Genomic DNA, 13,389 nt, shown 5'->3' on the forward strand with positions numbered 1-13,389 from the left:
CAATATGAAAACGGTATACACATGAAAAGGTAGACATAATTTTTTCACTTTTTTTGTGTCAATGTCAACGACTGTCGACACTGACCCCCAATTCGTGTAACACGCTCACCATGCTTCGGGCTCGGTGCCTTGCTGAGCTCGGAACACTATGATATTCTCACTCTATGCCAATATGGATGAAAGAACAAGCTGGTTAAAAATAAATCATGGAAAACTCATGTCGACCTTGCCATGTGTCTAACTGTTTCATGTTGTCATTTTGACCATGTCGACCTATGGCATGTCAATCTTTTGGAGTAGACCTATAGAGTGTATATCTAGATACCGTAGATCTACACTATCATCCGAAACCAATATGGCAGTAATAGCAATGTATTATATAACAGTCATTTCATTTTATAGAGGCCACTGTGATGCTGCCTGCAGTTTATGTTATTCACTGCAATGCTTTCTGTATTATATGGTGGTCACTATGATGCGCACTGAATCTGAACAAATATGACATCATCTGGAACCTGGTTCCTACAACTCTCCTGGGCCAAAATGTACTTTCCATAAAATCAGTTTTATTTTAAAGTTCTTTTTTTAAATTCCTACTTCTCTAAATATATATTTCTATCTATATATCAATATAAGTTTTTTAAATAGCTCCACTTCTAGACCCAGAGTTCCTGAAATTGTACTGTTTATTTCCAATTCAAATAAAAAACAATGTAGAGTCTCCTGTTTATCAGCGATGATGAAAACGGGCAATATATTATTTCATGTGTACGGAGCTTAAGGCATATATGCAAACATAAATATTATTTTTAACGTATAGTTCAAGCCAGGTATTAAGTTCATTGTTTACATTTATCCGATTAAATCAAACCAGGAATAGATGTATTTTCCTTTGAGAGTAAAATTAAGGACATTGGTTACACAATAGTACCATCTAGTGGAAATTTACAGCAGTGACACTTTAGAAACAGAAATTCAGAAAATAGATTATAATTGGTAGCCCCCATCTTTGTTTTTTCCTATCACATAACTGACCATAAATACTTGAAATTATTCCTAACCCATTAACTTGTGGCATCCCCCAAGTGCCAAGCTGCACAAAGGTCCTTATTCTGGTTCACTCCTTCTGGCAAATTCCTTCTTAGAAGGACAAAACCATGTGCACTGCAGGGGGGGCATATGTAAAATGTGCAGAGATAATTAGATTTGGGTGAGTTATTTTGTTTCTGTGCAGGGTAAATACTGACTGCTTTATTTTTACACTGCAATTTAGATCTCACTTTGAGGTAAAACCCCACCCAAATCTAACTCTCTCTGCATAAGTTACATCTGCCCCACCTGCAGTGCACATGGTTTTGTCCATCTAAGAAGGAATTTGCCAGAAGGAGTGAACCAAAATAACCCCCTACGTTTGGAAAACCACTGCAATACAGGTATCCCTTATCCAAATATCCCTTATCCATAGTTTCCAGAATGCAATTTCTTTTTTCTTTTTTTTGTTAAAAAACCTACTGGCTACACCTGTAACTGTCACCACTGAGGAAATGATATGTAACTGGCACTAAATATGTGCAAGAAAATAATTGCTTAACATTCATATTCAATGCCTGAGATAGTATCAAATTTTGTTTCATTTTTTGAAACCTTGTTTCATGCACAAATTAAATAAACGTGTGTATTTAATGTGTTCAATGTGCTTATACAACATAAATGCAAGATACCTCAAGATACATCATTGAAATATAAAAATATTCCGAAATACAAAATAATCCATTATCCAAAATTCTTCAACTCAACCTGTATATCATTTGCTTGTTTATTTATATTACTGCCAATTCTTGATATTATTTTTTGTGTCAATTTTAAATTTTGTAAGTTTGATATCAGCCTAATGCTTTTCGACTTAAGATTCGACTGCTATACAATCTTTGCTAACTCTGTACTATTTACATACAATCCATACAATCTGCATTCGATTTGCACTATATAGTCATTGCTGCCCTGTCTAGCTGGGTTTAGATTTGTGCTGTCACAGGAGCGCGCATCGGGATTGCAAGGTAAAAAACCTGTGCGATCTGTATGCGATTTTGGCTATATAGTCAAAATCTCATGCTGGATTGTACCGTGTGTACACAGCATTACACTTCCCATAAATTTTGGATCTTCCAAACCCTAACATAAATAAATATAATATACATAAAATTATATAAAAGAAAAAGACAACACTGCATGTCTAGTTAATGTTTTAATAACAGACATTATAATACAAACTAGGCATGATGTACTAATATACAGGAACATGCAGAGAACTGAACATGTATTAATTGCATGGTTGAAGATATGAAGATGTCAGTAGTTAGAAGGGTACATAAACATATAAAAATATGTTTGCTTTTATAGTTACTGCATGTTACACTGTATATATTTTTCACAAGAACTCAAAAAATATGCTCTCTTTGGATAAAAGAGAAATTTTGCTTCCACGACTAGCTTGAAACATGTCTTTTCGCTTTAGTCAGGGTATAGTAATATACATATTTACAGTACAAGTAGATTGTATAAATATACTACATGTTGTACATGATGTGACCACAATAAATATCAATGAGTTTCAAGATGGACACAAGATGGAAAAACTGCACAATGAATAATCCGCTTTAATTCTCACTGTAACATACCGTAACTTGATTGAAGATCACATCATTTGGTAGAGAACATCAAGTTCTTTACTCAAAATATACAGCTTTAAGTCATACATCCACAGCAAATAAGGGGGCAGATTATACCCCACAGCATTTAAGTGCTATACTTTATTTTATTTACTCCTTACTATCTATACAACTAAAACATATGAAAATAATAAGTACACTACTTTAATTCTATATGTCAAACAGCTATCAGGCCTAATAACATAAATGTACCCTATTGGCTTTTATATTGTACAGTACAATCAAGTGCAGGTGTATGTATTAAAAGAAATTGCCTATTTTAAAATTAGTATAACGTTTTAGCCAGCATTAGAACCCTCAGAAGCAGGAAACAGATATTCACTAATAAGAACATATTTAATCCACTTTATTATGGTGTTTCTTTGATTACGTACAATGCCAGCAAAAGAATAGACAAAGTGGGCTCTACCTGCGCAGAAGATAAAAGTATAAATTTTCATGTATGTAAATGAATATTAATACTAAAGGAAAGTTAGCCATAAGTATATGTGAGCTATAATAGCACTGGCTGTCAAAGCTTAGAGGAAAGTCTGTTAATATATTGTCTCACCGCAGGTATTAACAGTGAAGCTGAAATGAATACCTCTTTCTAAATTTACGCGTAATGACCAGCCAATTACTGTCTCCTGCAATTGTGGTTCTCCAATTTAGTGTGCTCAGCATTGCAGGAGATGGAATATTAAATCCTGCTTCCATGTTATTGTACTAAATTAGAGAGTGGGTGAAATTCAGTTCAATCTGACTTTACAGCAACTAATTTATGCAGGTAAATTGTTCTTTAAACTGCTTTAAAATGTAAACCAAAAGTGAGTTCAGATATCACCAACTACATACAGTATTTGGATTGACCCTCTGCAATTAGGCTTCTATCTGTAGTGATACACAAGACACATTGATCTACAGGTTAAGTGCTATTGTGTGTGTGTGTGTGTGTGTGCGTGTGTGTGTATATATGTCTGTATAGATATACTGTATATACATATATACATCCAGGTGTGTATGTATATATCTGTCTTGGCTAATACCCTACCCATAGTGCTTAAATGTCTAATGTATGTACCATTGGCTGATACCCCATTTGCAGGCAGAAAAGGTGTAGGGTTTTATTTGGTAAATGTAATTTTAAGCTATTTCAGGAATATCATATACACCTAACAGTTGTACATTCTTATCATTGTGCAAGTTGTATTACAGATTCATGGTATTGTTATGTGCGAACTGGAAAGTTGAACGAAAGTTTGCACTGTGTAACAAATAGAAACATTTTCCTTCCGAATTTTGACATCTGTTATCGAAAGCAATGAGGTGCTAGAGCTTCAGTATATCTGCCTTCAATGTACTAATCAGCAGGCATACTTTGATAAGACATAAATATAACAGTACACATTCAACTTGGAATGGGTTGGTTAGTATGTAAGTGCTCATATCCATTTTTACAGGAGTCAGCTTTGTTTGGCACAAAATGCATTGTGTTTTTTTTTTATAATGTTCATCCATATACAGTAGAACATATTTGGGGAGGATCATAACAGTTACCATGAGCTGCAGATCTTTACTTTGGCACCCCAGTGCCATACTGTACTTTTTCTCTGGCAAAAGCCAGTATTGGTCATGTGAACACTAAATAACCAGGAGGAAAAACATTACTTTTTAACCACTCAGTGATTGTGACACATTGACATGATAATTAATAATACTGATGAAAGAGCCAGAAAATTAATTTACTGTTAAAATACATTAAAATGGATCTGTCGCTTCATGGCCCTGAGCTTCAGCTGAGCAACACTGCGGAACAGATTCTCTACTATTAACATACCGAAGAATATCCATAATACATGATAATACTGTAGTTGCTACACAAACCACCCATATTATGGCTTAAAGGTAATGTAGGGACCAGCAAGTTATTCCCATATCCAACTTATTTGCTTTCATCTGCACTTTTAATTGAATTGCCCTTATCGTTGATTGAATTGATAATGTGTTAAGAATGATGAAATGTATAATGCATGTAAAGACAAATGTCTGTAATTCATTTGCCACTTGTTGTTGGGACAAAGTTAGGCACCGAGAGGTAAGACACATACAGTATTTAAGGTCCTAGAAAGTGCTAAGGGATAAAGCCATATCCAGAACATAAGTCTCATGCCTTCTGGTAACAACCCAAAATGCCCCTCTCAAACCATGTGTTCTCAGTCCTGAGAACATTGTACAGCTGTCAGTGCTTCATAAGCGTTAAAGCCAATCTCTTCACTTAAGAAGAGCTAGATTGCAGTGCCATGGAGAAAATAATAGCAATTCTGTCATCTCAATTATAAGTCTGATTCAGGCATGTCTGGCATATCTGCCATTAAGTACCCAATGCCGTAACGTCCATTGGGAGCGGTATCCACTTTCAAAGATGGCGATCTACTTTGTTTTCTGTAGATACTATTTCCAATGTTCGGAGATGGTGCTTCACTTTGCAGCTTCTCATGAATGAGACTGGCGTCGTCTTCTTCAGGATTGGATATTTCCTTTATGATGCGCCCTCTTTTATAAGAGACAGAAGCCAAGCTCCCAGTGCTATCATCGATGAGATTGAAGAAGCGAACAATAAAGACCAAAGGAACTGGCACCATTGCTAATACTATGAGTGAAATGCACACAGCAAGTCCCCATGTTGGATAGCTTAGACGTTCCTCGGTGGCCTGATATAAGAAAAGCATAAACAGATAAAATAGTCCAAAGTACCCTAGAGTATTTTTTTTTTTTAAATCAGCTGTACATTCTTACATTATATACCACATTGCATACACCAAGTGTTGACCACCTATAGCAATACTGAAGAACCACGTGTTTCTGAATCTTTAGAGCCACACATCATGCAACTACTTTAGTGAACAGCTTAGTGTCTCATTAAGCATACTTACGTGTGTACATTAAGTGTCAAGGATCTCACTATGGGCCCGATTCAGACTGCTTGTTCGGAGCTCATTGAGCAGGCAAACCCTGCCCCACATGAGCGAAATACTGCACACAGAGGGGGAAATCCATTCAGAATCAGTTACCATCAAATGGATTTTCCCCTATTTGAAAGTGCAGAGTAAGTGTAGACTTACTAAGCACTGCTAAGGCTGTGGGGAGGAGGCTGATGATGATGGCAGGGTCACGTCTGTGTTTCCTGAGACACTCCTAGAAAACGTTGCTTTCCCACCCCCAAACGGTCGCTGGGTGTCAATCACCCAGTGTATAGATCCGTTTGTACAGACGCATGGCCACGGAGTACCTTGTGCATATGCAGTTGTCCCATAATCAATAGGACTGTGACTTCACAGCCTTGGGTACTTGTGTATTTTGGCGGCGCCCATCGCATCGCATACCATAACGCATACGACGGTATGCGATGCGACGCGATATCGTACGATAGTGCACGATGGCATACAATTTAGAAATTGTATGCCATTGTACATGGCATACAATGCCATACGATGCGATTAAACATCCCCTAATGGGTGCTTATACAATGTTAAGCACCCTAATGGGTGCTTACAATGTTAAATGCACCCCCACGCCACCCCCCCACTATAAACGTGAACCCGAAGCGTGGCGTTTACCTGTGAAGGTATCCGCTGCGCTCGCCACGCTTCGGGCTCGGTGGCTCGCCACACTATTCTATTCTCAACTCCACGCCGACGTCGATAGTGGGGGTATGAAAAGGTACCGCCGCCCATCCCGGGCTCGCTGCGCTCGCCACGCTTCGGGTTCACGTTTACAGTGGGGGGGTGTCGTGGGGGTGCATTTAACATTGTAAAATGTGGGTGCTTATACGATTTTTTATCGTATAGGGGGTCAAAATCGCGTCGCGTCGCATCGCATGCCATCGGGTACATGGCATGCGATGCGATACGTTCATCGTACGACGGACATCGGGGGCGCCGCCAAAATACACAAGTACCCAGCCTTGTGTGCAGATCTGAATTGGGCCCTATACTGTATGTACAACTAAAAAAATAGCTGTATCTCTGCATCAGGCACAAAAATGGGTATATTTAAAGATAGCGTACAGTACAGTGGTGTCATGACAATGTTAGTAGCAAATGTATGAGGGACATAAACAGTGAAGTGTTGCATAAACAAGGACACGAGAGCATTGTGTTTTGACAGTGTTATTAATTTTTCCACATAATGTGTATTGAAATACAAACAAGTCAATATCCATTGGTTACCCCTTTAAAAAATCCAGTGGTAATCTTCTTTCCTGCAGTAGCCCAAATGTAAATGACAAATAAATAATCTGAATAGATGGGAGATGGGAGAGACTTGATTATAATAGTATCCCTATAGATTGTAAGGTTGCGAGCAGGGCCCTCCTTCCTCTATGTCAGTTTGTTACTACCCAGTTTGTTTTATCACTGTTTCCAATTGTAAAGCACAACGGAATTTGCTGCACTGTAGAAGAACAGTAAATAAATAACATAAATAAATAAATAGAGCTGCAGCACTATTGGAGGAAGTGATATCAGCTGGACAGGTGACCAGACAAAAAGCCATTCAGTGGTTACTAGTAATAACATAGTGCTGCAGATATCATTATTATCATTGAAACCAGAGTTTCCGTATCTGCAGAGTTTAGGCTTCCTAAGCACCTTATCTGGGTATGTACCCATGTCTAACAATGTGGCATCTCCAGAGGGCCTGCTAATGTATGTATACATATGGGACCTCCGGTATAAGAGAGGCCTTGCCGATGCCATGTTTTTATAATAATAAATGTAACTAAGCTCTCTGAATTACCTTCTATTAAGTTGTTGTTGTTTTTTTAAAATTGTATTACTAATGTCCTTTGGTGTGATGGGGGTTAACCAGTGTTAATTTCATCAGGATTTTTTAAATTTAGTTTTAGGCCAGTATTCAATGCTCCTGATTCACCGTTTTTTTTTCGGAGAATCGGGCTGTTTTCACTCCTTGCCGTGAATCTTTTTCACTGAAAATCTGATTCACCCCTATGCAATGTTCACTGTTCGCCGAAAGAGAACAGTGAATGCCGGCTAGTTCTCAGTTTCATGCTCGCTGCAATTTGCTGGTGTATTTCAATGGGGTTTTCACTGGGATTCACCGAGAGTGTATTCAATGCTAGGAGGGAGAACTGCTTTCAGCATGATTTTCGCCATTATTTACCGTTTTGCGTTTGACATCTTTTTAAGGTGAACTGAAATATGATCTTTTAAAATAAAGTTTTTTGGGGGTTTTTTTTGTGTAAAAAAAATCAGAAATTTTATTCTGTGAAGGGGCATGCTATTTTCTTTCATGTGCTTGTAGCACATGAATATATATTTAAATTTTTTTTTTTACACACATTCGCCAGCCGGGGGCGGGGAGCCGCTCATGAGATATTCACTTCACACTGGTCCCGCTCATTACATATGCACGAGCAGGACCAGTGCAGCGGCTCCCTACCCACGTCCCCTGCCAGTTCTCCCAGGGGGGGGGGGGGGCAGCTTCTGCTGCCTTTGTCCCTGGGAGCCCATCTCCCCTCCCCACACACATTCAGGCACAGGTAGGGAGGCTTCCATCTCGCTGCCTGCCGCCATCCCCCGGCTCCCTGTGGCATTTGCCGTGGGGGTTAAAGATCACCGTCAGGGGCAGCGAGCCCCTGCAGCATTGAATAGGGTGCGAGATTAGGGTGCAGCGAATACTCCAGCCCTCTGGAACCCTGCAAATGTGCAGCGACTCCTAAACAGGATTTGCTGCACATAGTGTAATTTGACATTGAAGGGACTTATATGTTAGTTGGGCACCCACTATAGTCACTATCCATGTTGGCATGGAGTTGATTTTATATAGTGTGGCGAGCACAACGAGCCACCGAGCCCGAAGCGTGGTGAGCGGACACGGAAAACTAAGCAAATAGCTTAGTGGGCGCCCAACTAACATATAAGTACCACATTGAATACTGACCTTAGTCTTAGTCACTTTCCTAAAATTTGACAAAAATAAATGTCACATTTTAGACAAATTTTTTAATTTTGTCTTAGTGAAGTTTTACGATCTTGACAAACATTTTCATCTAAGTTTAGTCATTGATTTAGTCATAGCTTTTCAGTTTTTTGATACTGAAATGGATTATGCTAAAGATCATTTCTCTATCATTCCTGCGAATACTTTGTATACCTTTCACTATGTGTTTAATAATCTAGGTATCAAACAAGTGCAACAAAAATGCCATTTCCTTCACAGATGGCCCTTTATTTTCTGTTAATATCAATTCAAGAATACAATTTATTTTGAATTAAATATTAATTTAAATAGTGAAAGACAAATACAAACTGCTTTTTACAAGTAAGTAATACAGTACTAATCTACTGCTAAATAAAATGACTGCAAATTATAATATATAGCTATTTAGCTAAAGTTAACTAATTAGCTAGCTACATAAACTGACGATTGATTGATTCTCATTACAAAGAGTTGTTGCACTGCCGCAGCGCAAATAAGTAATTCTAGGGCCTGAGAGGATGGATAAAACTGTATAAAATACAGTATTATTAATTAAAGAATCCCAAAAAATCAATCACTCGAAAAATGTGGTGTCCTGACGAAAATGATACAGCATTTTCGTCTAGTCAATTTTGGTCATGACATCATGGACAAATATTTAGTCAACATTTTCAACAAATTCCTTTTATTGTTATCGTCACATTTTAGTCACAGAAACAAACCTTCGTCCATGAATAGATTTAGTCGACAAAATGAACACTGGAATTAACGCTCAGCAAGATCGCTCAGCAAAAAGGGATGTATCAGCGTTGTGTACTGAGTGATCTGTCAGGGCCAGTGTTCTCCGGTAAGAACACTGGCCCTGACCAGTGATTAAATAGATTTATCCAGCATGCTGAATATTAATCACCGGGCAATAGTAACGCTCGGGGCCATGTATCGCTATCGCTACGGCCCCTACACACGGAGCGATGTAGGGGCATTTTGTAAGCGACCTATTAAGATCGCTTACAAAATGCCCTGAAGTCACCCCTGTGTAGGCCCCATGAGGTTTAAACTAATTTAGATTGGTGCATACTGTATGTTTAGTATGTAAAACAGTGAAACCTCTGCATATTTGTCCTTTAGGTGCTGCTGTAAAGAGGTTGCCAACTTCACTCATTATTCATGTACAGTATGTTACTTACACAAATAGTAGCCATGCTAATCATTGCCGCGATGCATACACACAGGCATACCCATCACAGCAAGCTTCGCTATATGTCGGGCTGCAACAAGTCACAGCACACTGGCTACATATAGAAATGAATGGAGCATGAGTACACGCGTGTCCCTTGCACTCTAGTCATGCCATCCATGCCGCTATGAGTATAAATTGCAGGATGGATGAGCATGGCTCCTGTCGGCATCTTGACTGTCAGGATCCCGCACCCGACGCATTTAAAGTTGAAATGCCGAGTGACTTACAGAGCTTTACGTAGCTTTATCTGCATACTGATTCTGGCAATGTACTGTCAATTAAACAAAACAAGGGAAAATATGGCTCTTTTTGTTGGGGCACTTCTTATCTGTAATTATTTTTTTTAAATAAATTAGATATACTTTAAAATCTTGGACGATACCACTATGTTTGTAGGGGTGATATTGGGACATTTACTGTCAGAAACCTTAACCACAATATTGTGAAAATAACATATATGAATATACTGTATAAGCATTGTCAAATTTTTACTACTCACCTTTTCAGCAATCCAGGCATAATAACCTGGTGGGGTGAAACCCATTTGGACAACACTTGCTATAAGCAAAATAGTTAACAGTATAGGAGAAATATACTTCCACATATAATAATAGTATTTGTTGGGAGTGAATCCAAGCATATCCTTTAAATCATCCATGAATCTAAAAGAAGACAGTCAATTTTTACAGTATTAATCTCACTTATTTGAAATAAAAGAAATACAACACTGAATAAAAAAATTGAAATAAAAACTTGCGCACTAACTTGCTGCATACATAAAAAAATATTGAATCCTTCAACGGAATATAATTTTTTCCCCCTAGAAATAGTTTCAACACTGCTATATTGTTTATTGAATATGGTGTTAAAGCTAAACTGAAATTTTCATTTTTATCTTTATGTTTATTAACATTATTTAATAATAAGGTACTCTTATGTGTGGTACTGAAATGTAAAATCATTTGATTACAGTAAGTGTGTCAGGTTTATATGCTTTCTCAATGAACCTATCAACTTTCTCACTAGCTTGTTGTCAACAGCTTTGGGGCCAAATGTAATATGGTTTGGGAGTCAGAAAGTGAGAGATTTTGGAAGAGTGTTCCCATTTCTTTATAAAGTGGCAATCAATTATATGGCAAAATCAACATTGTTTTTCAGTGTCAATGATTGCTGCTTTAAATAAAAAGTAGATACTTGGGGGTAACCTACGCACTGTGCTCTGTTCGGTGCTAGCGGCAGCACCAGCCATTTGACCTGGGGCGGCTAGTTTCGATAAGTATAGAAGAGAGTAGTGGTGCCGCGCTCTGCCCCATAGTCCTTTTTGCTGGTGCAGTGTGTAGGAACAAATGATGACTGGAAACTGTGGTAGTTTGCATCTGGCCTAGCGTTCTGTTCAGACCATGCACTTCCAGGTACTGTATCTATACTTCCCAACATAGAGTCTATGACTCTATGTTGGGAAGTACAGATACCTGGAAGTGCATGGTCTGAACAGAACGCTACACCAGATGCAAACTACCACAGTTTCCAGTCATTTGTTCCTACACACCGCACCAGCAAAAAGGACTATAGGGGCAGAGCGTGGCACCACTACCCTCTTCTATGCTTTAAATAAAAAGCTAAAGCTCTCACAAAATCTCTCAGTTTCTTATTCTCACACCCTGATGATTCTCGGACGTGCAGACAGGTGCACGGGACTGCGTATTGGATAGGATGGGATGTCAGGCACATGCAACTCGGGATGATTTCACCGGATGTCTCAGCCCGATCCATCAGAATTGGGTAAAATTGGCCCATACTGCATGGGAGCTGGGTACAAACCTAAAGATTTATCTGTCCAATCTATCTGGTTGGAACAAAAACCTGGAAATGTAACTGGATGCAAATGACAACCAAAAATGTCCCCCAAATGCTGGAAAACAGATAATGGTCAGTCAGACAAATTGGTTAAATCAATTTGATTTAACAAACTTATCCAAGGAATTGTTTTTGTCTGTTTTACAGCATTTGGAAACAATATTCATTGTCATTTGCTCATACACATTTTCGCATGCGATAACTTGTCCAAGTGGATGGGTGTCTTTAGGCAGTAGGGTGGGTTAGGGTTGGGGGGGAGGGTTAAAGTTATGAAGCAGGTGGGGGGGGTTATGGTGAGCCCCTGTCAGGATTCTAATCATCGGGATAATGTTGTCGTTCATCTGACCACCGGCCTCCCGACTGTCGGTCTGGTGTACGTATTCTGTCATAAGTTATAAACCTTATATAAGGAAAGGGAGTGGGGGAGATGGTTCCCATGAATGAAAGACTGTACACTATTAAATATATGCCCCTTTAATGCATCATCCTTATCAGAATATAGTTGTTATGCAAGCTGACTTATTTTTATTTCATATCACGGCATCCCCAGGCACACACTCTGTCTCATCCAGTGCCTCCCCCAGTCAAAATTTCAACTTTTGGAAAATGACCTATTGCACAACAATGTCAACCGAAACACAAAAACACTCTAACCCTGATTTTGTAGAAATGAAAAATGACCTCTTCTGTATGTAAATAAATAAATAGCGACAAATAATGTTACATACATTTTCTAATTATATTTAAATGTATTGTTTCCCAGTTTTATTGAAATATTTCATGTTCTCAATTGCATTTAAATGATTAGAAATAACTAACTGGGCTCATCTGAGAATAACTTAGTTTAGTGTGCCCATTAGGAGAGGTCTGTTGGTTTGAAGATTTAGTTCCTTTTCCACTTTAACATTCGATTACATCGGGCCAAGACAGAATACATTATCAAATTATTTATTATGGAAGCACAATTCATTTTTTTTTTAGTAATGGCAAAATTAATTCATATTTATGAGGGATTAATTATTTAAATAGTTAGGGAATTCACTATTTAAATATAATCAGGACATTCATTATTTAAAAACCATTGGGGGCATTATTTACAATTGATGCAATTATTAATTTATATACCACTGTGAGAATTATTTATTTATAAACAATCAAGGCCATTAAATATGTATACTCAACTGGGAACATTAGTTATTTCAATACAATTGGGGACAGTACTACTTTAAATTACATTGCACCCCCTTTTTAGGAGGGCAACACATGCTCACAATTCTGATGAATAATAGCATTACTGTGCTAGGTGCACCCATGCGTTTAGATTATGGATCACAAAAATAAGCTAAGCATAAATCAGATTGTATTAAGAAGACAGATGACTGAATCATGGTATTCTGGTGGTGTATCAGGAGTTATAGAAATATAGGGGGTCATTCTTGTTCCATCGGACCAATGGTAAGCCTATGCGCATGTGGATATTCTTATATGCGCATGTGCAGGCCTTTTGTGCAGGTGCCCTCGCCTACCTGCAGCATTTCATGGGCGTCCCAATGCAAATTCTGGGCATTCCCATGCAAATGCATG

General features: G+C 38.3%; 1 protein-coding gene across 1 annotated transcript in view; it reads right to left on the minus strand.

Annotated features, from left to right (window-relative positions):
• Positions 1–2,232: 2,232 nt before the first annotated feature.
• The window catches only part of SLC6A15 (solute carrier family 6 member 15), a 68,470-nt gene continuing 57,313 nt past the window's right edge, over positions 2,233–13,389 (minus strand). The window contains exons 11-12 of the mRNA XM_083182343.1: positions 10,448–10,610; positions 2,233–5,419 (exon numbers count right to left, since the gene is read on the minus strand). Coding sequence (XP_083038469.1) covers positions 5,042–5,419; positions 10,448–10,610 — 541 coding nt within the window. The 3' untranslated portion in view covers positions 2,233–5,041. The remainder of the gene's footprint in view (positions 5,420–10,447; positions 10,611–13,389) is intronic.

This window comes from Crinia signifera, chromosome 4 (assembly GCF_055691185.1).
Source record: "Crinia signifera chromosome 4, ASM5569118v1, whole genome shotgun sequence".
Lineage (NCBI taxonomy): Eukaryota > Metazoa > Chordata > Amphibia > Anura > Myobatrachidae > Crinia > Crinia signifera.